The following is a 26,464-nucleotide window of genomic DNA, read 5'->3' as shown; positions in this document are numbered from 1 at the left end:
GCTCTGATATTCCAGGATTCCCTCAGTAACTCTAGAGAAATCTCCCTGACCTATAGGCAGAGCCAGGGCAGCCAGGGGCTTTCTGCTCAAACTCTCTGAAGCTTGGAGGAACGGTATCTGTTGGAGATTCGTTGGGAGTGGGAAGAGGCATGGCAGTGGGGACTATTGCTGCACTAGCAGACCCTTTCACAACAGCACTGTTTTGTCATTTTGCACCCAGATTTCCGTTGGCTAACCTCAGCCTTATCTTCCTCATTTCTGTTTCCTCTTGAAGACACCAAGGACCCTTGAAAACACACAGCATTCCTGCTCATAGCATAAAGCCCAGTTCCCTCTGGACTCTGCAGTTTGGCTCATCATCAGGGAACCTGTGCCTCTTCTAAGACCAAGGTACCACTTCAGTAACAGGTATAGTATTCATTTGCCCCTTCTGCTTGGATTCCCAAGCTGGGGCATTGTTCATGGCTACCAAAGGTGGTTTGGACCTGCCCATGTCAGTCTCTTTGAATCCTCCTCAGGGGTCCTTGGTCAAGGGTGGGTGAGAAGAAAGTTCTCATTGGTCTTCTATCCTGGAGCTCCTAATAGTGATAAGGGGAGATAATATTTCCTCCCCAAACACACTGTTTAGAAGATAGTCACATAGAGGTGACTGTTCTCTGGAAACAAGAGTCAGGAAATTTGAATGACAGTCCTGGTTTTCCCATTTATCCACTGGGTATCTTTGAGCAGATCCTTTCTCCATTCTATGATTCACTTTTTTGGCCTCTTGCAAAGAAAAAGGGAAGGACTAGATGAATAGTATCTAGAGACTCTTTTAGTTTTTATATCTTGTTTTGATGGTTGTCAGCCCCTGTTAAGAAAGAGCATGAAAATTATGCTGAGTAAATATCTCTGGGTGGGACTGAACAGGGGGCCGAACCATGCCTGAAAAAAAATTCAGACTGCCCCTAGTATGAGAAGGCCCAATTGAATCAGTTGCAGGGCACATCCTGCTGCTTGGTATGTTAGCCCTTCCAGGGTACAGCAGGGAAAAAGTAATGATATTTTATATAGCATGACAGGCCAAGAGAAGAGATTCCAGAGTCCTTAAATATTACCTCAGGTGGATACCCACCTCTGCTTCCTATGGGTCTGGTCAGCTTTTCTCAACCAAACCTGCTTTTTATTTTTTTTTTATATGCACACTCTTGGAGATGCATGGGCTAGAACATCAAGAATAGAAACAAAACTAGTTCCAGCTCAGCCACTGATTCCTTCCCTTAATATCGAGGCAATATGGTGTATAAGTCTCTTTAACTTCTAGTGTACTAAGAAGGAATCTTTAGCCCCCTCAAATCTCTCTTCCTTTTTGATAAAGTCAGAAAGGGTGTTCAGGAGGCTGTGGACATCTCTAGTTTATACAGGTCTCACTGGAGCTGGTAGCTAATGAGAGTGATGATAGCGGAAAGGCGCCGGTTCAGTTCTCTCTTCCCTGCGATACTGAATTTAAACTCTAAGAATCAACTTCCTGGCTTGCTTCCACCCGCAGCTCCAGAGACTGAGCTAAGGTACATGTGGGCTCCTTGATGGGAGGCTCTGGAAAGCTCATCGAACACTTTTGTAACAAGTCTGCCAGGTAAGTCTTCTTGTTCCCATTTCCAGAGAAGAAAACTGAAGCCCAAAGAAAGACTTCCCCAATGCCATGATTGACTAATTGGTGCCCAAAGCAGCATTCGAATCCTAAATTGTATGATTCTTTCCACTCTACCATATCTGTTTGCAATGATTGTTGCTTTGGCTAAAAGAGCCACAATTCTGGGTTGCTGGGGTAGATTGAGTAAGTAGAGAGGAAAATGAAAGAATGAGGAAGATATTTTAGAGCCTTAGATTTGAAGTCATTCTCAGATCTCAAATTAGAGGGGTATGACACCTCCTTACCAACATACATTCAGCTAAAAGAGTTAAGATTATAAAAACATTCTGATTTTTTTGCTGAATGACAAATTCTCTGCCTTGTTTTAGCTGGAACAAGGCCTTATGGCCTCATGGAGCAGTTTTCTATTTCTGATAATCTTGGACTGTTTGCCACTTTTCATACCAGTATTTAATATAGGCCAGGTACTTTCTCATAGACCAATTGCCACAGCTGGAAAGGAGGTGAATTTGACACAGAGAACTTGGAATTTTTAACAACAGGATCTGGGTGTTGCCAAGAGAATTCTCCTAGAGGTTTTAGGCCTGACCATGCTCCTGGCAGCTTCCTTGTTTACCTGATGGCTGTGGGTTAAAAGACCCCAATGCTTCACTGCTAAGTCCACTACCAATCTTTTGCCTTCCTTGTTGATGTGTATCTTTTTTTTTTCCCAGAGAGATGTACAGAGCAAGGAGGTAGAAGGACTGATGAGGAAAGCCGGACAGCGCAATGGATTGATATAGGGCACAATCCTGAACTGTGCACAACTTTTATGACCTTTAACAATTCTCTTCCCTAATATGAGGAAGAGAATTTCCTCATTTCCTCATTTACAATACGAATGGACCAGACTAGTTGTTAGTCCTTTTATAGCTGCCACTCTTGAGTCCTGATGATATAAGGGGACCATGTTAAGTAAGGCTGAGGCTATCAGAAATTTCTATTTTATCTAATTTGACCCTGTTAAATCATCATGGCCTTTACTTCCCTTCTGGCAGGACAATCATCTTTTTTTTTTTTTTTTTTTTTTTTTTTTTAGCGTTTGTTATGTATCAAATACTGAACTGAGGGCTTTACATACATTATCTCATGTTATCTCACTATAACTTATTAGGCAGGTACTATATTTATGTCAGTTTTGTGGATGTGGAAAACTGGAGCTCAGAGAGATGAAATGCTTTAGCCAAGGTTTCCCAGATTATTAATGGCAGAGACAGGATTCGAGCCCATGTTTAACCTCAAAGCTTAAGTTCTTATCCCAACACTAAGAAAACTGGGAGGGTTGGGAAGTGGGGGCATGGATACTGACTCTGGGGCATGGTCCTTTCCTGAGGTCAGGGAGTCGGGATGATAACAAAATTGGTCTCTCTATGGTACATAGAGGATCCTGACAAAACTTGAGACCCTTAAAAATGCTATAGCTATAAGACTCAGACCTGAAGAACCCCCAGATGAGCAGTGGGGTCTCATTTGCAGTCTCAACTGGGTGTTTTCTACCTACTCTCAGGATCCCTCTTTTTGTTAGGAACCTTATGCCTATTTTACTTACTTCCCTGTTCTGGTCCCTATAGCCTGTGCAGTTTCCCTGGAATTCAGGGTGTGACTCTTTTCTCTCTCTTTTCCTCCAGGGCCACATCTCCCAGGAAGATCTCACCTTCCCAAAGAAGCCCCTGGCCTGGCCTCCTGCAGTGCCACGCTCCGTGTATTTGACAAGCTGAGTTGGACACTCCATGTGGTAGAGTGTCAGTTTGTCAAATACCCCAAGTGCGGCACATGCCTAGCAGCTTCAGGCCAGGGAAATTGGGATACACCAAATAGAATACCAGTTGGATAAAAGAACACACACCAAACACCAACCAAGCTCTCACAAGTTATTTTCGGTGACTGAGGAAATGGAAGCATTGTATCTGAGACAATTCTGGGAGCCAGAGCCCTGGGCAATGTCTACACAGATTGTGGAAGCCTGAGGTGGGCACCATAGTCTTGAAAAGGTAGCCAAGGCCCAAGGATGAAAGTGCTACTTGATTTATTATTTTCTTCCTTCACATTCCCCTTCCAGAGTCTCCCAACAAGGACACCAGAATTCTCACACAAGCATCATGGTAGGGCTAAGAACTTACTTTTCTAACACTCAATCTTAGCTTCTAAACACATTTTGACCTTAGTTATCTCTCTCCTTTTTCTCAAGCCTTTTTTCCTCCTGGGAACACCGTCTCCATTTCTTTCTGCCTATCCAATTCTTTCCCATATTTCCCGGCCAAGCCAAAGTCAAATGTCTCGAGGAACTTTTGAAAGTTAACATACCCTTTTTCCTTCTTCATTCTCAAAGCACTCCTTGCCCCGGCCCTTGTATGTACCCTTTTATCTTCTATTGACCTTCTGAAATGTTAGTAAACTTTTCCAGAGAATATTTTTGAACTCCACACTCGATTGTGTGCTTCTAGAGGACAAGACTGTCTTTTCTTGCTTGCTGTCTCTCCATTCCGTCCCTATCCAAGCCCCTAGCAGAATACTCTGGTTACAGAAAATACTCAATAAATGCTTACTGATTGATTGACTTTTCATGAATCCATTAGCTACCCAGAAAAAAAAAAGTTAAAATGTGGTCACGACAATGCTATAGGGTGTAAAAGGTAATAGCCAACATGAAGGTTTTTCTTTCTGAGAAACAGGGTCAAGAGCTGGAGGAGGAGGGTAAAAAATGTAGAGTCAAGGGGGCAAATGCATTGTAGAATTACTTTGTAACACAAAGTTATACAAGTGTTTTATTGCAGCATTTTCCGGAGCCTTTAATATTGTAATGTTACGTTGGACATTTCCAAGAGTGAGTTATAGAATGAAGCATTTCCCATGCCTATCTCATTGTGGAGTTTTTCCTGTGGGCCAACATCTGGGTCGAAAGTTCGTTCCATGGAACAAAATTTGGAAACCTGCCCTAGAGGAACTTCATATCTGCCCTATATTCATATTTTTAATATTTATGCAAATGATTCTTTAAATTAATTAATTAATTAATTAAGTTTTATGATGACATTAGTTAACAAAATCCAATAAGTTTCATCTGTACACATTAACAGTAAGATATATATATATATAGATAGATAGATAGATATAGATATAGATATAGATATAGATATAGATATAGATATATAGATATATATATTTACACTGTGTGTTCACTTCCCATAGTTAAATTTCTTTATGTCATCCTTTACCCTGACTACCTTCCCCTTCCCCTCACCCCCTACCTTCTGGTAACCACAAGTCTATTGTCCATGTCCATGAGTCTCTGTTTGTTTATCCTGTTCATTTGTTGCTTTTAGGTTTATATTGCACATATAAGTTATATCATGTGATTTTCAACTTTTTCTATCTGGGTTATTTCATTTAGCATGATTATCTTGAGGTCCATCCATGTTATCTCAAATGGCAGTATTTCATCTCTTCTTCTGGCTGAATAATATTCCATTGTATATATGTACCACAGCTTCTTTAGCCAATATCATCTATCGTAGGACACTTCAGTTGCCTTCATGTCTTGGCCACTGTGAATAATGCTGCTATGAACATCAGGGTGCAAATATCTTTTTGGATATGGGTTTTCAAGTATTTGGCTAAATATCCAGCAGAGGGACTGCAGGATCATATGGTAGGTCAATTCTTAGTTTTTCCAGGAATCTCCATACTGTTGTCCATAGTGACTGGACCAATTTACAGTCCAACCAACAGTGTATGAGGGTTACTTTTTCTCCACATCCTCTGCAACATTTTTTATTACTTGTCCTATTGATTACAGCTATTCTAACAGGTGTGAGATGATATCTCATTGTGGTTTTGATTTGCATTTTCTTAATAGCTAGAGATGTTGAGTATCTTTTCATATATTTGTTGGCCATTTGTATGTCCTCTAGAGAGAAGTGTCTGTTCAGGTCCCCCGCCCATTTTTGATTGGATCTTTTTTTGTTGTTGTTATTGAGATGTATGAGTTCTTTGTATATTTTGGGTATTAGGCCATTATCGAAGGCATTGCTTGCAAATATATTTTCCCATTCAGATGGTTGTCTCTTTATCTTGTTGATGATTTCTTTTGCTGAAAGAAGCTTTTTAGTAGTGCCATTGATTTATTTTATTTTTTACTTCCCTTGCCTTTGAGATCAAATTCGTAAAATCTTCTAAGTCCAAGGTCCTTGAGTTTAGTTCCTATGTTTTCTTCTATGCATCTTATTGTTTCAAGTCTTATATTCAAGTTCTTAATCAATTTTGACTTAATATCGGTGTGTGGTGACAGACAACAGTCTAGTTTCATTCTTTTGCAGGTGGAGTTCCAGTTTTTCCAGCATTATTTATTGAAGAGGCTTTCCTTTCTCCACTGTATGTTTTTGGCATTTTTGTTGAAAATTATTTGCCCATATAATTGTGGGTTAACTTCTGGACTCTTGATTCTGTTCCACTGGTCCGTGTGTCTGTTTTGCTGCCAATACCATGCTTTTTAGATTAGTATCACTTTGTAGTATAATTTGAAATTGGGTAAAGTGATAACTCAGCCTCATTCTTTTTTTTCAGGATGGCTTTGGCAACTTGGGGTCTTTTGTGCTTCCATACAAATCTGATGATGTTTTGTTCTATTTCTTTAAAAAATGCCGATGAGATTTCGATGGGGATTGCATTAAATCTGTATAATGCTTTAGATAATATGGTCATTTTAACTGTGTTGATTCTTCCAAACAAGGAACGTGGAATATATTCCCATGTCTTTGTATCTTCTTCTACTTCTTTTAATAAGGTCTTATAGTTTTCATTATATAGATCCTAAGTATTTTATTCTTTTGTTGCAATTGTAAAAGGAATAATTTCCCCTCTTTCGTTCCTGATTTTGTTTAGTTGTGACCTTTCTTTTTTTTTCTTTAAGGAAGCTAGCCAGGATTTTGTCAATTTTATTAACATTCTCAAAGAACCAGCTCTTTGTTGTATTTATTTTTTCTATTTCTTTTGTTTTCAATTTCATTTATTTCTGCTCTAATTTTAATTATTTCTTTCCATCTGCTGATTTTAGTCTTCATTTGTTATTCTTATTCTACTTTTTAAAGATGAGATGTTAGGTTGTTTATTTGGGCTCAGTTTTGTTTTTGGAGCTAGGCCTGTAATGATATGAATTTTCCTCTTATGATCGTTTTTGCCATGTCCCATAAATTTTGATATGTTGTACTATCATTATCATTTATCTCTATGTATCACTTGATCTCTCTTTTTATTTCTTCCCTGACTCATTTATTCTTCAGTAGCATGTTGTTTAATCTCCACGTATTTGTGGTTCTTCCTGCTTTTTTTTTGCAGTTGATCTCTAGTTTCAAAGCATTATGATCAGAGAATATGGTTGGTATGATTTCAACTCTTATATTTGTTGAGGCTATCTCTATGTCCCAGTGTGTGGTCGATCTTTGAGAATGTTCTATGTGTACTTTGAGAATGTATAAAGCAGCAGTTTTGGGATGGAAGGCTCTGTAAATGTCGATTATGTTCAATTGGTCTAATGTATCATTTAAAGATGTTATTTCCTTATTGATTTTCTGTTTAGATGACCTGTCCATATGCAACAATGGGGTATTTAGGTTCCCTAGTACGATAGTGTTTTGGTCTATTTCTCTTATTAGTTCTGTTAGTAATTGCTTTACATATTTTTGGGCTCCCTGATTGGGAGCATAGATATTAATAAGTGTTATGTCTTCTTGGTGCATGATTCCTTTTATCATTATGAAGTGTCCCTCAGTATCTTTCTTTACCTTTTTTTATTTTGAAGTCTATTTCGTCCGATATTAGTACCACTACTCCCTCTTTTCTCTGAATGCCATTTGCTCGAAATATCATTTTCCATCCTTTAACTTTGAGTCTATATTTGTCTTTGGGGCTGAAATGTGTCTCCTGGAGGCAGCATATGGTTGGGTTTTCTATTTTGATCCAATCTGCAACTCTGTACCTTTTTATTGATAAGTTACGTCCATTTACATTTAGTGTGATTATTGAAATATGAGGTCTTCTTAGAGCCATTTTAACTTTTGATTTCTGGTAGCTTGGTGTTTCCATTGCTTCCTTGTCCTTGTGTGTTTGTTTTATTTTGGTTTGCTTATGTGAATTTTCCCTCTGATTCTTCTTGTTTTATGTTATATTCTTCAGTTCTGAATCTTTGTTGTGTTGTTACAATTATGAATGTGTAAAGGATAGTTATATATATACATATATATATATATATATGTATATATATAACTATATAACACACACACACACATACATACAGTCATCCACTTTCTTCTGCACGTGCCTTATCTCGAATTCCCTTCGTGGATTTGGATCTTTGACTCCTCTCCTTTTCAGTTATTGTTGTCTCAATTTGTCCTTATGTATGCTGAATGTTCATTACTATCTTTCTATAGCAATTCTCTTCTTATCATTTAAGCTTATAATGCCCTGTTTTTAGTAAGAGTTGCACTCTTCTGCTTCTATTTGCCTGATAGTCACCTTACTCTTAATTATGTTTTGTTTTGTTTCATTTTTTGCCATTTTGTTTTAGGTTAGCTGACCCCTTCAGTATTTTCTGTAGTACAGGCATCATAGTGGGATAATTCCCTCAATTTTTGTATGTTTGGAAAGGTCTTTATTTCTCCTTCATATCTAAAAGAGAGCATAGTTGGATACATTATTCTAGTCTGGTAGTTCCTTTCACTTAATATTTTTAATATGTGATTCCACTCCTTTCTGGCTTATAAGGTCTGTGCTGAGAAGTCCAAGGATAATCTAATGGGTTTCCTTCATAAATTGCCATTTTCTTCTCCTTGGCTGTACTGAGAATTCTATCTTTGTTGTTGATTTTTGATAATTTTAATACAACATGTCTTGGTGAAGGCATTTTAGGGTTGACATAATTGGGTGTTATGTTGCCTTCTTGAATTCCAAGCTCCAGTTCATTCCTTAGATTTGGGAAATTCTCATCAATTATTTGTCTGAAAATGCTTTCTAGTCCTTGCTCCTTTTCTTCGCCTTTGATAATGCCCATTATTCTTATGTTTCCTCTATTGATGGTATCAGCTATTTCTTTTATTTCTCTTTCATTATTTTTCATTGTTAGCTTTCTCTCTTCTTCCTTCTGATTTATTGCTAAGTTTCTGTCTTAGACATCACTGATTCTTTTCTCCATTTGGTCAATTCTATTTCCCAAGCTTGCTATTTCATTTTTCAACTCTTGCACTGTGTTTTTTTTTCTCCAGAGGGTTTTAGTCTCCTTGTTCTGCTCATCTCATTGTTTTTGTTTGTTTGTTTGTTTGTTTGGGGTTTTTTTTGTTTGTTTTTCAGTTCCTGAAATTGTTGATATGACTTGTTTCAGAACTCACTGAGTTTTTTCAGAAGTAGAATCTTGAATTTTGTCATTTAAGTCGCATATTTCTATGTCTGTAAGCTTATTTTCTGGAGATTTTTCTCTTTCTTTCTGAGATGTCTTTGTCACCTTTGTTGTTCATGGTGTTTAATAGACTATTTCTCCACCTGGGCATTAATGGAAGTGTATTCTGCTGTTTTTCCAGAAAGAAAATTTATTATATAAAGGTCTCTTTTTAGCCTGTTGCAAAGAAGGCACTTTCTTTTGTTTTCTAGTAAGTGGCGTCTAAGCCTCTTGGATCCCTGCTTTATATAAAGCCTTAATAATGCCTTTTTATTTTCTTGTCGATAATTAATCACACTCGCTAGCTTCAGTTTCAGTCTCTGTCAGTGTTATTGACGGTTTCCTTAGTGTTTGCTCAGATTACCCTGGGGCTTCACAGTGTTTGGTCTCATAGGATATGTGGGGAGGGGCCCTCTGTGTTGGGGTTTGGGGACTGTGGCTCAGTCTCAATTTTGCAACTGGGTGGGTAAAAATCAACTGTTGTTTCTCTGCTGTCCCACTTCTCTGCCTTCCCCTCCTGTCTGCTTTCTGCCCTGATAACTAGGCTTTTCCACCCGCCGTGTGGTGCTCACAGCAGTCCCAGATAGGGCTATTCAGGGAACTCACCATACATTCTCCCCTCTCCCTTCTCCTACAGGGAGCCCTGGTGGCTACAAGAGGCAGCTTCTTTATTTCTCCCAGTCTACTGCCCGACACCCGTGGTTCTGAGCTGTGGTAGTTCTTATGCACAGATTCCACACTCAGACGTGCTGGTGTGTAGTTTGTGTGTGTGTGTGTGTGTGTTATTTTTGCTGTTGTTGTTGAGTTTTAGATGTTCAATTTATTATTGCTTCAAGGGGTGAGATCTGGGGGAAATCTCTTCCTCCGCCATGTTTCTCCAAACTCCCCTTCCCTCTCTTCTTGAGATCTCCTCTTACTCCCCTACTTTCCCCTGACCAACCACCTGCCTGAAACAGGTCGTATGTTATCATCTCATTTTTGTTTAGCCTATCCTGTAGCTTTGAGATAGTCCTAAACCTATGACTCTCTTACTGGCTTGTGTTGTATAAAAAATTTATCAGTTTTGAGGCACAAATGATCTCTAGAAGTTTCCTAATATATTCTTCTATGAGTTCACAAACTCAACATCTGGTCTCTGTTCTACAACTGGCTTGAAGTATTTGACTTTAGGCAAGTCACTGTTTTTTCTCTGGGCTTCATTTCCTCATCCTTAATGTGAGAGAGTTAAAATCAATAATTTCTAATCTCTCCAAGACAAGAAACCCTATGATATCCCTGGGAGTCCATAGCTTCTATGGAGATACTGATCTCTGGATTTGGGACTCCTTTTATGCATGGACATGCAACTAGAACTCTCTTCTTAGCCTCAGTAATTCCTTTCTCTAAGGGTAGTAGGAATAGATAATGGTTGTTTTAAATGGCTATGTGATCTTGACACAGCTGTTTTATGAAGGAAGCTGAGGTTTCCACTGGGTGGGGGCCCTGTTTCAGAGGATTGTAAACATGATAGGAAAGAAAAAGTTGCTCCTTTCATAAGCTATGCAAAGCCGGCAACTGGGGATGAGGAAAATGCTGAGGTTTTAACCATGGACTTGGTAAGGTGGTCATGGTAAAGTGGAGGACTCTTCATTTTTTACTTTTGTGTACTATTTTGACTTCTGTAATTATCCAAAAAAGGAGCAACTCCTGATGAAACCTGAACTGACCTTGGGGTTGCATTGGAAACAAAAGTGGCAACATGTCAGCTTTTACAAAGAATGAAGAATTTGATTTAACATGAATTACATGAGGGGGAAGAAGTAGTGTTTACCTGGCCTAAAACAGGCTTTCATAGGGGAGACTGATTTAAAGATGTATGTATGTGTGCCCACACACAGACAGATAGACATACACACAGATGCTCACACTCCTATTCCCCATTACTGCTTAAGGAGAAAGACTTCCTTGTTCTGAACTCCACCCCATATTGTATGAAGGGACCATGAGATAGGGATGACCTACAAAGAATACAACTATTCCAAAGATTTTATGATTCTAGGAGGTAGAAATCCTTGAGGGTGGTACATCCATACTTTGGAAAGAAGGGGAGCCCTTTATCTCTGCATCCACAGTCTCCCGAGACAGAAGAAGGTTTCATTTTTTTAAGGTTTCCAATTAACCTGGGAAGAGCCATCCACATAGAACTGGCAAAATGATTGGGAAAGGAATAATAGAAGGTAGTTGAGTACAATTTTACCAAATATTCATTGTGTTCCAGGTGGGCCCACCTCTGAAGTGAGGTAAGCGTGGCATGGATGGGAAGCAGAAAGATCAAAAAAAGTAAAGGTGCTATCCCAGGGTCCCAACCATCTCATCTAGTCTCACTTTTGGTAGGTCCTTGAGAGAAGACCAATACAACCAACGTTGCTATTATGATTAGATATTTATTGAGCACCAAAATGTTATAACACTAGACTTACAGCATAGGAGCAGAACTAACCCCTGGCCTGTTACATGACAATCTCAATTAAAAACTATTTGGCCTTGAAAAGAAAAATGATTCTGGACACAACTGATTCCCTAAGCTGGCAGAGCTGAGCCTCATTCTGGTCTTCTGGTGACAAGAGGCCAAAATTTAAGTGGTGTCTGGAGGCATGATGACCAAATGTTAGTGGTATGGGCACTTCTCTCTGGTGATTATAGAGAAGGAGCAGAAGTCCAGGCAGGGATACTACAAAGGCTCAGGGCCCAAGCTAGCAGCAAGCTTGTTTGTGTGCATGTGGCAACTTCTTAGGCAAAGCCAGTCACTCATATGGATTCCATTGTTGGCAGAGAAGACATGTTGGGCTATACAGGAAAAGAGGTAACAGGGAAGGGGGGGTGGCGTGCAGAAGGCAGGAGCTAAAAAGGCAATTATATCAACAGACCTTGGCCTAGTAGGGAAGTTTTAACACACACTCTTGCTCTTGGTTGTCAGAAGTTCATAATCTGGAGGAACTGTGTGCAGCAGGTGAGAGTAGTCACCATTTATCTGGGCGATGATCTGGTACTCCTGTCCCAGGCAGGGTTCATCAGAGTAGCTGTTGCCCGGAGTCTGGGAATCTGACTCTTCACTGGAGCAGCCACTTGTGAAGATGTCTGCCCTCAAAGTTTCACCAGAGTTGCTGGCTTCCCTGGCATGCACCCTGTAGCTGAAGAGCCCACCATTCATAAGAAGGGACTTGAGGACAGGACCCAGTTCTCCCATCCTTCTGCTCCAATCCTTGAAACTGACTCTCAGACTCTTGTCACCCAGAGATTCTGGGAACAGAGAGTTGGTAAACTTGAATTATCTTGTGTGTTTGGTGGGCAAGGACAGAACTCAGGAGGTGCTTCAGAGAAAGAAGAATGCTATGCCCTGACCTTGAAGGCTTTTGGACATAGAATTGTGTCTGTGCCAAACCTCCTTTCTTCCATGCCAGTGACCAACGGAATTGAGGGAAGGGAAAGAGTTAGAAGATAGACGATGGGAGGCTATCTTACCTGGCCACTTCATAGATGTGCTCTAGAAAAGAAGGAGAAATCAGGTCAGAAGTCTTCATGGAAGTGGACAAGGGCCAAAAGTGAACCCTGGGTACCAGTTAAAAAGTGAGGGAAGGGGAGACATAGAGGGAAATCTCTATGTTCGGTTTTCCAGCAACTGGAGGGGATTGGAAGGGTGAGTTGAAACATAAGGATATAGATTTCTCAGGAAAAGGAAGAGGAAGCATACTTGGTAACTGTCCTCTTAGGCATACTCTGACTCAGGACATTGGGCTGGAACAGTTGCTTAATGTGGTGGGACGAGGAACACTGGAACTAAATCCATTCCCTAACCAGGAATCTTGCCAAAGATCCCCTGGGAGTCCTTGTGTGAAACTTGGCAGCCAGGCTGGAGCCCAGGTATAGGGGGCTAAATTAGTCTGATGTCAGGGACTATGGCCTAAACCATTCCCAAATGCATTCATCTCCACCCTATATCTGAGAAAAAGTCCCAGAATAGGTCATCATTGCCTTCTCCTGTGGAGAAGTATCTGCATTCCATGCAAGCTTAAAGGCTTTATGGCCTGGTACGAAGATCAATGTTTCTTGGTACTGTCCTCTACCCTATAAAGGGGCTTATAATCTTTCAGACATGCAATTGGGAATGCATGTGTTACGCTACAACAAAGCAAAAATGTCATGCTGCTGCAGACCTTCTCCTTTGTGATATTCTTGTATTTCCAAATCCTATCTCCTCCATTGGCCTAGTAGCTTCCATACTTCAGGGGTTGTGTTATTTTCATTTTTATATACCTAGCTCCTGGCACATAGTAGTAAATACATGTTGAATTGAATCATTGCCCCCAAAACTGCCTCCCTTATAGAGAGGTAGAAAACAGGAATTCTGGAAAAGGAATCTAGGAAGGGAAAAGCATAAAGGTATAAGAGGTATAACCTATTTGCTTGTTTGACTTCAGTGACTGAAAATGAAATTAGGTATGAGGGAGTGGTGGAGGTAGAGAAGATAAACTAGAACTGTGTCACAGAGGGCCTTAATGGAATGCTACATTTTGACCTCTATCCTCTGAGTCATGAGGAGCCTGGAAGGTTTTTGAGAGGGAAAAAATCTAATATGGTTCCAATTTATACAACGTCTCATTGAGACTATAATGACTATTTTACTTTTAGTATTCTTAGAATTTGTAGCCACTTGAAATATCTCCACTTCCGAGTTTAGCCTTATGATTCATAGCCATGCTAACTGGCCAAACCCAGAGCTGATACTTGAGACCCATATAAAGGAGATACTCAAGGCTCCCTTCTCTTCTTTGGTTATAAGGCCCCATGTAGGATCCAAGATATTTGGAAATAAGAGCTGGTGCAGTGGAATAAACACACTAATGCTAGGTAAAATGGCTACTACAGCAGGCATTGAGGTGTAGCTAAATTTTACTTAAGAATCATCTCAATTATCTTTTTCCTTCTCTGTTGGCTCACAGTTGGTAAATGGCCCTACCAACTGCACCTTAATCATCTTACTCTTCTGCTTTAAAAACTTTGGTGTCTTTTAATGCCTTTGCAAGTCCTGGAGAAAAAAGTCTAAATTCCTTAGTCTGTCATTCAAGACCTACTGTATCAGGAATTAACTTTCCCTTTCAGCTGTGTTTCATCATTGCTCAGCTACATGAATTTTCTTTATTGATGAGCCCATTCACAGTTATTTTTTAAGCCTTTACACCTTTATGCATACAGTTCCTCCTTCCTGGAATACTGCCCTTTTCCAAATTGTTTTCATCCTCCAAGGCCTGGTTTTAGCCCCACCTTCTTCTGAAAGTCTTTGCTAATTACTCTAGCCCTAACTGTCTCTCCACCACTCTGGATCTCTTTAGCATAGATTGCTTTCTCCAGGCTTTGAGTCTATAGTTTTTATTGCTATGTATCATTATTAATAAACTCCATAATTCAACATTGAATCTCCTAAATAAATTGTAAGCAACATGAGGCCAAGGGTTGTGACTTCTCCTTCTCTTGAATTTTTATTATACAACCCATTACAGAGATGGCTGTATTAGGGTGGGTACCAAAGATTTGTAAATTAACTTACACCAGTTGTATTAACATTCTTCACTTGCATATCTGTCTTCATGCACTGCTACCCTCACTTCAAAACTAGGCTGGGAAATCTTTGAAGTGCCTAACACAGTGTCTGATGTAGAGTTTATGCTCAACTACACTTCCAAAATAAATGAATAAGCAAGAGCCACCCAGTCATACTTATCACTCACCCTGTTGAGATGTCTTCCGGCAGAGCATGATATAAGCCATAGTGAAGACCACCATACAGCACAGAGAGATGATGAGAATGATGACAAAGATAGGCAGGCCCTTTCCTAGAAGGCGAAACAAGACCAAGTGGTATCTGATTGAAAATTAGTCGAGAAACAGAGATTCAAATTATCAGCTTATACCGGTGCACACTTCTTTCTTTTCCATTTTCCAATTCCTCCTAAACTTCTTAACTATCCAGAGAGACAAACAAAACCTCAGACCCATGACAAAGACTTGAGAGAGGCTGGAGACTCTATGTATAAAAAATTTCTTCCAAACCTACATGTTGATGTCTGATTGTCCTGAGCATTTGAACTATTATTCCATGCTTTTCATCTCCTGGGTTACTTATTCCAATTATATCTACAAGATAAAGAAAACCACTAGTCTGGGCTTCCAGTCTTGGATCTGTTATTTACTGGCTATATTGCTGTGGTAGGCAGAATAATGGTCCTCCAAAGATGTTCACATCCAAATCCCCAGAATCTGTATGCTAGTTTACATTGTAAGAAAGAATTAATGTTGCAGATAGATTTAAGGTTACTAATTAGCTGACACTGAGATGAGAGATTATATTGAATTACCTGGGTGGGCTCAATGTAATAAGGGTCCTTTTAAAGTGAAAGAGAACAGAAGAGGAGGTTAGAGTCTGAGAGAGATTTAAAGATGCAATGTTGCTGTTTTTAAAAATGGTGCAAAAGGGCCAAGAGCCAAAGAATGTGAGTAGGCTTTAGAAGCTGAGAAGGACAAAGAAACAAATTCTCCCCCAAAATCTCCAGAAGAACACAGCCCTGATGACACTTCATTTTATCTCAGTGTGTCATAATTCTGATCTACATAACTGTAGAATAATACGTTTGTGTTATTTTCAGGCATTACATTTGAAGTAATTTGTATAGCAGTCATAGAACAATAAATACAGTGACCTTAGTCAAATTCTTGACTAGGCCTTAATTTTTCCATAATTTCAATGAAAAATTGAATAATGTCTAATGTACTATAGTTACAATATTCCAAATCTAGGGGGCAAGATCAGAGATAAAGAAGGATAGAGAAAGGAATTCCAGTGTCCTTAGGATTTATTGCTGCAACTGACTTTGCTTTTACCAGATCCCAAAATATTCTGTTTTAGAAATCTGGTATTTGTGGTAATCAGAGCTCTAATTGGAGTTGAGAGAACCCAAGCTATAAACTGATACAAATCAAGGGAAGATTCCCCTTCGGGGGAGTCAAGTAGTGAAAAACTTGATAGAGGATGTAGGGCACAGATTCAACATCTGAGAATTTCCATTTCTCCCAGGGTTATCTCCTCATCTTCCCAAACCAGCTCCTCAAGAGGTATCTTCTAATCACCTTTATCCTATTGGATATTGCCCTGAGATAAACATGGAGTCATGAACACCTTCAAGCCAAAGGTGGCAATGCATATGTGGCATGTGCGCGCTCACACACATGCACGCGCGCGCACACACACACGCACACACACATACACAAACAAACAAATAAAACACAGAGTTGGGCTATGTACAGAGACATCCAAGAAACTCAGCAAGCAGGAGAGAAGTACAAGAATGTTAAATCCACTGTCAATGACACAAAGCCAGAGGATGAGATCAGGAGTGGTAGTCATCAAATTATTTGGCATCAACCTATCAAAAACAGATGCCTACTACAGACCTTGTGTCTTAGAGGTCCTCTGTTGATACTAGGCATCAAATTTTTTGTTAAAGGACTGTGTAGTGGTCTGGAGAGCAGTCTAAGTGATAATGGGGAGCTCAGTGGTTAAGGGAAGCATCTAATTATCAACTAGTGTAAGAGTATTTTATTATTTTAACAATCAATGAAGTCACACTAGTGCATACCAGCTGAATATCAGCTTCAGGTGAAACACAAAAGAGCTTCTTTTTTGGGTTTGGATCTCTAAGACCATGACTTGAAACTTTTGGAAGAATCTTGGTGAACCCTGGTAGAGTTTGAGTAATGAGGCTTTGCCATTACTCTTATCTGGCCCAATGCCTATCTTGCTATCAGAGCTGGCTGAGGTCATGGTCCCATTCTCATTCTTGCTTAGAATGTTTGTGAAGTATATTACTATGAAAATAGAGAACCAGCTAAAAACACATCTGCCACTCCTCCTTAACCCGATTCTGATTTGCTTATCCCTGAATCTGTCTCTCCCTCTCCATTTCACCCATCCCACTTATCTTCAAGGCCTTTATCCATTGTTTGGAACATAGCAGATAGTAGTTGCAGTCAAATGCCACAGAACAGTGCATATAGTGGAAAGTTTCAGTAGCAAAGTTTAGAGCCAAAAAGGAAGAAGTTGTAACATTGTTCTTACTTGGTGCAGCATTGGTCTCCCTAAGATAATCATTTACTTCAGTGGTCCAGCTCCAGGATGAATTCACTGTGGATGTTGCTATGACAACAGGATATTAGGATCAGAGGCCCCTCTTCCAGCCAGGAACTGTGATGTGGAGAATGACTGCAAAGTTTGGGATCCTTCTCTGGGCATCTGTACTAAGCTTCCCCAAATTCCTGGTCATGCCATTGCTCACTAGTACTATGAGGTGAAATATCTTAGTTTCTTACTGATGGGGGTGAGAATAAGGCCTATAGAGGGGAGGCAACATATGTAAAGTCTCACAGAAAGTCAGACTAGGAGCAAAATAGAAATCACAGTTTTCTCTTTTCCCATGGGGGTATTCTAAGTCTCTCTTTCCTTTTGCCTTAGAAGTTTTCACAAAGAGAGAGTGTGAATATTTCCATGGAAGGTATTTTATTTCCATCACTTTATTTCCATGTTCTCTATGAGGAGCCCACTGACCTCTGATTACCCATCTAATGGCATTGGGCTTTCTCCCTTGGCTTCCATGACACCACTTGAGACTTCTCCTTCTCCAAAATAGCCCTAGTGAAACTTACCTTCCAAGTGGAATTGCATGGTTGTAAGTGCCTCAGTCTTGGTTTCAAGTGACTTTGAGGAGTCTGCAAGAAAAAGAAAGCTCAGTCAAGGTTTTTGACACTTTTGAGAGAACAGTTAAATGCCCTAGGAAAATTGAGAACTAAGTAAATACCAGTAGGGTCCATACTTGGACCTGTCTCAACACTTCCCTCGTACTGGTGGAAAGTTGTGTGTTGCCTGTTCATCTCTCGAATCATTCTAAGGCAAGATTATTAACTCAAGGTTCATAGACCTCCAAGGAATGTGTAGCTAAAGTACAGAAGATTTTTCAATTTGGATAGGAAAACATTATGTTTTTAATAACTTCTAACTAATTTTTATCTATTTATTATCTTGAGAGAAACTTAGGAAATATCACAAAGAAGGTGGCTGTGGATGATGTCAGTGGAAATGGTAGAGTAATGACCTATGAATATTTACCTTATTACAAGAGCAGTAAAATAATTGGTAATATTTCTGTAATAAATTTCTAAGAATTTGGGAAATTAGCCAAAATTTGCATCAACCCAATGAGCATATATGGAAGGAAAACATCCCATTCTTGTTAGGAACTATAAGTTTTGTGGCATTTTAACTTAGCCTAGCCCCATAAACTCTCACCAGGCCAGTAATAGCCTTGAAAATAAATCCAATTTCAGGTGCTGAAGTAAGCAGAACAAATTTAATTTCTAAACAATGGTCATTATTTGACTTGTGCGGCAGTTCCCTGAAAGATCCTACTCAAAAAGCTTGTCTTTAATGGTTACTCGATGTTAAAACTCTCCCGAGAGAAGGAACATGATTTGTTGCACAGCTGCTTGAGGCAATGAATAACAGTTGACAGAAACAAGAGACTAGCCAAAAAATTAAAAGGAAAATCTGAGAAATGAGATTTCTATAGGGACTTTGAAAAGCTCTGACACATTCCTAGAACTCTAGAAAGCCACAGACATGTATAGAGCTGTGTGCATACTCAGGAAAGGCATGAGAAGGCCAAAAGTTCTTACATCTGGCTAGCCTTGAAGCTCTGAACAAGCAGAAAATGAAGGCTATGGGACAGTTATAAACTTCCTAAGTGAGTGTTGAAGACATGTTTTAACAGGCAACAAAACCCTTTAGTATAGACTAGGAAATTTATTGGTTCTAGGTATTTAAGGAAATCTCTATTCAACTATTCACTGACTATTAAGCTAACCTAGTAGAGGCATTAGTGGCCATCCATAACAAAGAATATAGAAGGTCATACAAAATTAGTTCAGAAAAGTCACTAAACAAACTAACAGCAACTAGTACAACAAGCAGTGCCAAAAACAGATTCTGGTGAGAGAGACGGAGAATCATATTTCCAGATCCGCTACATTAAATTATTTTAAAAATTAAGTTTACGACTAAAATATGAGATATGCAAAAAAACTAGAAAGTAAAGCCTATAAACTGGTATAAAAACAAACAAACAAAAAATGATAAATAGAAACTGTCCCTGAGGAAACACAATTGGATTTACTAGAAAAAAAGTGTTTTGAAACAATTGTTTTCAATATGTTTAAAAATCTAAAGAAAACCATGTCTAAAGAACTAAAAGAATGAAAATAATTCAAACCAAATAGATACTGTCAATAAAAATGCAAAAATTATAAAATAGGAACCATTTATAAATACTGGAGTTGAAAAGCATAATAACTGAAAGGGGAAAAATCACTAGAGGGGAGAAAAATGTACTCGAACAAATTTAAACAGGCAGAATAAAGAATTAATAACTTAAAGATATGACAATTGAAATTAGCCACTTCAAGGAACAGAAAGGAAAAATGAATGAAGAAAAATGAGAAGCACCTCAGAGACCTCTGGGACATTGTTAAGTATACCAACATACAGATTATGGGAGTCCTAGAAATAGAGGATATGAAAGGACAGACAAATATTTAAAGAAAAGATGTCAAAAAACCCTCAATTTTATGAAAAAACATTTAATCTGTAAATAAAGAAGTTCGATAAACTCTAAGTAGAAAGAAACAATCCACATCTAGCCATATAATCAAAAGCCAAAGCCAAATAAAGAATATTGAAAGCAGCAAGAGAAAAGCAAGTCATTTATAAAGGAATTCTCAATAAGATTAAGGTCAGATTTCTAATTGGAAACAGTAGAGGCTATAAGACAGTGGGATGACATATTCGATGTACTGAAAAACAACTATCAATCAAGAATTTTATATTTAGAAAAAACTGTACTTAAAAAAGAAAAATAAATAAATAAAGCACTCCAAAATAAACAATAACTGGGAATGTTTGTTGCCACTAGATCTATCATATGAGAAATTTTAAAAGGAATTCTTCAGGCTGAAATGAAAGAACACTAAATAGTTACTTAAATCAATATGAAGAAATAAAGCACCAGTAAGGATGACAACATAAGTAAATGTAAAGAGAATATATATAAATATATATATTTATATATATATGTAACTTTTTTCCCTAACTATTTGAAGAGACAACTACATAAAGCAATAATTATACATCTATGTTGATGTGATTATAATGAATAAAGATGTGATTTGTTACAATAACAGCATAAAGGAGAGGGAATAAAATTATATATATATATAAACAAATTTTTATATACTATTGAAATTAAGTTGGTATGGATCTGAACTAGATTGTAGTATATTAAGAATTATGATAAAGGCCATATATGACAAACTCACAACTAACATCATACTCAATGAGGAAAAGTTAAGAGTATTTTTCTTAAAATAAAGAACAACACAAGGATTTTCTCTTTCACCACTTTTATCCAACACAGTGGAAGTCCTAACCACAATAATCAGATAAGAAAAAGAAAAAAAAATAAGGCATCCAAATTGGAAAGGAAGTCATAAAACTGTCATTATTTTCAGGTGACATAGCACTATATACAAAGAACCCTAAAGATTCTACCAAAATACTGTTAGAACTGATAAATGAATTCAGTAAAGTAGCAGGATACAAAATAAATGTTTAGAAATCAGTTTCATTTTTATGCACCAATAATGAACTATCAGAAAAAGAAATTAATAAAAAAAATCGCATTTACAATTGCATTAAAAACAATAAAATACCTAGGAATAAATGTAGCCAAGGAAGTAAAAGACTTGTACTCAGAAAATTATAAGACATTGAGAAAAGAAGTTGAATATACAAATAAACGTAAACATATATCGTGCTGAAGGATAGGAAGAATTAATATTATTAAAATGGACAGAAGATCTGAATAGGCATTTCTCCAAAGACGACATACGGATAACTAATAAACATATGAAAAGAGGCTCAATCTCACTGATCAGATAAATGCAAATTAAAACCATAATAAGACATCACCTCACACTGTCAGAATGGCTGTCGTCAAGAAATTTACAAAAAAGTGTTGGCAAGGGTATGGAGAAATGGAAACCCTTGTGCACTATTATTGGGATTGCAAATTAATACAGCCACTAGGGAAAACAGTTTGGGAGTTCCTTAATAAATTAAAACTAGAACTACCTTATGACCAAGCAATTTTACTTCTGGCTATTAATCCAAAAAAAGAAAAAAAGAAAAAAAAAGAAAAAGAAAAAGAAAAGCCTGATTCAAAAATATATATGTACCCCTATGTTCACTGCAGCACTGTTTACAATAGCCAAGATATGGAAGCGATCTAAGTGCCCATCAACAGACAATTGGATAAAGAAGCGTGATACATATATAAAATGGAATATTACTCAGCCATAAAAAATACCTAGAAGGTATTATGCTGAGTGAAATAAATCAGATGGACAAAGACAAATAACATGATTTCACTTATATGTGGAATCTAAGAAACAAAATAAGCAAACAAAATGAAAAGAGACTCATAGATACGGGGAACAAACATAATTGCCAGATGGAAGGGAGTGTTGGGAGGGTGGGTGAAAAAGGTGAAGGGATTAAGAAGTACAAATTGGTAGTCACAAAATAGTCATAGGGATGTAAAGTACAGCATAGAGAATACAGTCAATAATATTGTAATAACTATGCAAGTGCCAAGGAGGTACTAGACTAATCAAGAGAATAATTTCATAAATTATATAAATATCTAACCACTATGATGCACATCTAAAACTAATATAAAATAATACTGAATATAAAAAAATATTCCAATGCAATCTGCGTTTTAAATGTTTGTTATTGAAAAGGATATTTTGGGCATTATTGTTAATATTTGATAGTATATTATACTATTTTAAACATAGCATCTACCTTTTTCGTTAGATATTCAATTTTGAGCTAATATTTTTGTTATTATTTATTTTAAACAATATACAAATTTTCTCAAAGACAATTTTTTTCCCCCATAAATAGCCTATCATAATTGGAATGTCATTACCTGAGTTTATTTATAGCCTTCATTTGTGCCTTAATTCTTATGAGCTGAAAAATAATAACCTTTCCAGGAATACATTAGAAAGACTTTAAAGTTGATTGGCTTGGGTGATGTTGGCCTTCACCAATATCCACTGTAATTGGAATACTGTGTAAGTGGGCCAGTGAAGAAGTTCTGACCACCTTTTTTTTTCTCTGGCTTGAGCCAAGGTAAGGGTCCTTGGCATTTTCGTGGGTTCATTTTTTTGTTTTGTTTTGTTTTGTTTTGTTTTGTTTTTTAGAAAGAAGTATCTGACTGTAAAGTCAGCCTGTAATTATTCCATTTCCTCTCAGCATCCATTATTTTCAGGCTCTGAGACTCAGGAGGGATGTGAAAAAATTGGAAATTCTTTAGAAGAGAGTCACAGCACTAATGAAATAGTTGTCAGACTAATGAGAAAAGGTCTAAAATTTCCAGGACTCCACAGTTTTGCATCAGATAAGCCTAGAGCAATACTAATGATGGATCTAAAAGATGAAAATCTGAGAGCATTGGAATTAAAAATCAGCTGTGGGTTTAATTTGGCATTGTTTAATCCATATGGTAACAGCACTTTCATAGACAGCAATGACACAGGGAAAATTTTTAAATTTGAAGACGAAAATTCTTTTTTGCCTCTAAAAACAATCAAATATGAGCTCCTTCCAAGCGTGAATTATCTCATAGCTGTTGATTTGCACATTTTTATGTCACCAATAACCTCTATTTTTCTGATTCTTTCTCAAAATATTTGAAAACATTCTTGAATTTACACTGGACAAATGATGTTTACTAAAGTCTAAATAAAGTTAAAATAGTAGCAGAAAGATTTGATTCAGCAAATGAGATCAATATTTCACCTGATAAAAAGTACATCTATTTTCTGATATATTGGCTCATGAAATTCATGTTTTGGAAAAACATCCTAATATGAATTTAACTCAATTGAAGTTACTCAATTTGGGTATACTGATAGATAATTTATCTATCGATTCTTCTTTGGGAGCCATCTTGCTAGTTTATTGGGGTAACATTGGTTGGTTATCATCCTAATGGCCAGAAGCTCTTCACTTATGACCCAAACAATCCTCTTTCATCAAAAGTACTCCGCATTCAGAATATTCTATCAGAGAAGCCTATGGTGACTACAGTTTATGTGAACAATGAATCTGTTCTCCAGGGAAGCTCTGTGGCCAACAATGAATCTGTTCTCCAAGGAAGCTCTGTGGCCTAGGAAATTGCTCATAGTCGCTTTATACCACAGAGTCCTGTATTGTGAATTCTAAATTGTAGTTTTTGTATGCAATTGTGCTAACTTCTGTTAACAATTAATTTCTATGCATTATTAATTCTGAAGGAATTTAATCAGCAAAGTTGACCCAGAAATATATGACCTGTATAGTTACTTTTATTTTAGTAAGGAAAAGCTCCCTCAGTTCTTATAGCACTTCTGACATAAAAAGAAAATAAACAGTTTTTTTTCAATGTCAAGTAAAAGAGAGAGAATAAAGCTGCTTTTGGTCAAGTAAATAGACTTTGCACAAAATGAGCCTTGCTTCTTCCTTCCAACTGCCAGAGTATGAATTCCACTGAAAAAGGATAGATTGTATTTCCTTAAAATATGAGTGACCTCAGCTCCAACAGTGACCACTGTGACTGTTCAGAACTACTAATAGATAACATGTTTGGATGTTTAGTACTTGCATCTTTGTTTACTATTAAAGAGTTGGAGTTATATTAAAGACTAAAATTTAAGTTTTTCTGTGTTTAATTCTCAAGGCATGTCCTCAGAAGGAATAGGAAAGTAAATGTCTGCTTCTTTGTAAAGTTTCCTTGGGACAGGCAGACACACTGTTATTAATTGTTCTCATTGAAAGCTAAATGTAAATGAGCTCTTTATCCAAATAAAATAAAACAATTGACTAAATATGGCAAAAAAATAATTAATGATATTTTTTAAGGCAACCATCAAAATAAATAAAAATATATAGTACAAGATATAACAAAGAAATTACATAAAACACTAGAAAATATCTAACAGCAAAACAGCAGTAATGAAACAGTAGAGGAATAATGAAGACAAGATATAAAAAAAGCAAATTATCAGACATAAACCTTACCTTATCAGCAATTATACTAAATGTAGAAAGATTAAAATTTTAAATTTAAAAGCAGAGAGTAACAGAATAAACAATCCTACTACATTTTATGTATATTAAGGTTTTAAAAACATAAATGATTTGACAATAAATGGATGAAGTAACATATGCCATGCAAACTGTAACCAAAATAAAGCAAGAGTAGCTATACTAATATCCAAAAACACAGACTTATGGGAAAAAATTGTAACTAAAAACCAAGTAAAACATTTTATAATTATAAAAGCATCAATCCATCAAGGAAACACCACAATTATAAAAATATATGCTCCTAACAACAGGCCCTCAAAATATATAACGCAAAAGCTGACAGAATTTTGGGGAGAAATAGACAGTTCAACAGTAGTAGTTTGAAGCTTCAATACTCCACTTTTAATTTTGGATAGAACAGCTAGACAAAAGATCATCAAGGAAACTGAAGACTTGAACAACACTGTTAATCAAATAAAACTAACAGACATATATGGAGCACTCTCCACAACAGCAGAAAACAACCTTCTCAAGGGCATATAGAACATTATCCAGAATAGACTCTGTTAGACAATAAAATGAGCCTCGGTAAATATGAAAAAAATTGAAAAATGCAAAGTATGTTCTCCAACCGCAATAAAATGAAATTAGAAATAAACGAGAGAGGGAAATTAAGGAAATTCACAAATATGTGGAAATTAAACAACACACTCCAATCAATGTGTTAAATAAAAAATCATTGTGAAATGAGAAAATACTTTGACTATGACATAACCAGCATGGTGGCATAAAAGAATATCCAGATTTCTCCCCTTGAAGTGATAATAAGATGGACAGCTATAATTTAACAAAGGATTCTCTGTTCCACACATAAAAATGTCTGAGAGATCTGCATGTTCAGACAACTGAAGGTGGGTGTGTCTGGGCGAATGTCAGAGACAGGATGGAGGGGGCACAAAAGGTCAGAGATGGAAGCCATTCACAGTCTGGCATTTCTTGCAGCCCCAATGGGTGTGATAGCAGTGAAGAGCAAACTAGAGAGGCAGAGACAGCAATTGACCTGGATGGCTGGAACATGTTGAGGCTGGGCCTAGGTTCAGAAGCAGAGAAGCAATACAAAAGGTTCCGGCATTCCACAGCCTGCCAGCACCAGCAAAAGGATTCCATGGACACAAACACATGCCCATCTTATCCCTCCATGGTCCATCCAGCAGTAAAATTCTTGCTTGGCAGATTATGAAAGGACTGAAAAAACTTTCCAGCCTTGGGCCTGGAAAGGGGGGCTGTACTCATTGCAGCTAAACCCACTGGAGAGAACAGAGCTGCAGACACATGAACCCACATCCCCTCCACCCGCTCAACACTACTCATCCCAGAGCAGCCTGGTAGAGGCAGTTGGGTCAACTCTGATGGAGCAGCTCTGCCTGTAGTTTCTGGTCACAGGAAGACATCCCCTGGAACACCCAGGAGACCCATAGCCCATCACTTCCAATCCACAGGAGTAGTGCCCTAAGACCTAGGCAACAGGGTAATAAAGAGGACACCACCTCCTTGAGGAATATGGGGCATTTTCCACAGCTGAGGCAACACTGCCCCACAGAGATCCCAGAAGCCCCAGCAGCACAGGTAAGAGAAAATACTTCAGCACTACCTACTGGGAAACAAAAGAAAGACCACTACATATCAACCTGTTAAACATTGATGTGTCAAATACTTAAAAAAAAAAAGTTTTCCTGTCTAAAATGAGTTGAGTCTCTGCTAGATCCTTGGTCTTCACAAAGCCGATTTATATGAGCTATTAGTTACATCTGATTGTTTCAGCCCAGTTATATGGTGATAAGTGAACAGATCTGCCTCATTATCCACTTTCTCAAGTCAATAAAATTACTGAGGAGTCAGTTCTGTTCTAGCTCTGTGTGTCATGATACTGGTGAGCAGCAAGCCTGGAGGAACTTCTCTGTATGGTTGCCACAGCCTCCTAGAAACCTACTCCTGAACGGAATCCAGGTCTGAGGCTTACTCTCTCTGTTATCTCTCATAAAACACTTAGAAAGCACAGAGCAAATGAGTCCTGTTTAACAAGCTTTCA

At 37.7% G+C, this 26,464-nt stretch overlaps 1 protein-coding gene across 3 annotated transcripts in view; it reads right to left on the bottom strand.

The window, feature by feature from the left end:
• Positions 1-11,502: 11,502 nt before the first annotated feature.
• VSIG4 (V-set and immunoglobulin domain containing 4) overlaps positions 11,503-26,464 on the bottom strand; it is a 48,953-nt gene continuing 33,991 nt past the window's right edge. For 2 of the 3 annotated variants that reach the window (XM_039851405.1, XM_039851404.1), the window contains 5 exons: positions 17,835-17,897; positions 17,251-17,328; positions 14,867-14,971; positions 12,603-12,624; positions 11,503-12,271 (listed from right to left, as the gene is read on the bottom strand). In XM_039851405.1, coding sequence (XP_039707339.1) covers positions 12,028-12,271; positions 12,603-12,624; positions 14,867-14,971; positions 17,251-17,328; positions 17,835-17,897 — 512 coding nt within the window. In that variant the 3' untranslated portion in view covers positions 11,503-12,027. Of the gene's footprint in view, positions 12,272-12,598; positions 12,625-14,866; positions 14,972-17,250; positions 17,329-17,834; positions 17,898-26,464 lie in introns of those variants that run through there. The other variant, XM_039851406.1, reaches the window with a different exon arrangement.

This window comes from Pteropus medius, unplaced genomic scaffold (assembly GCF_902729225.1).
Source record: "Pteropus medius unplaced genomic scaffold, Ma_sr-lr_union100, whole genome shotgun sequence".
Classification (NCBI taxonomy): Eukaryota; Metazoa; Chordata; class Mammalia; order Chiroptera; family Pteropodidae; genus Pteropus; species Pteropus medius.
Note: the sequence above shows the minus strand (reverse complement) of the source record. Positions and strands in the feature narration are given on the sequence as shown.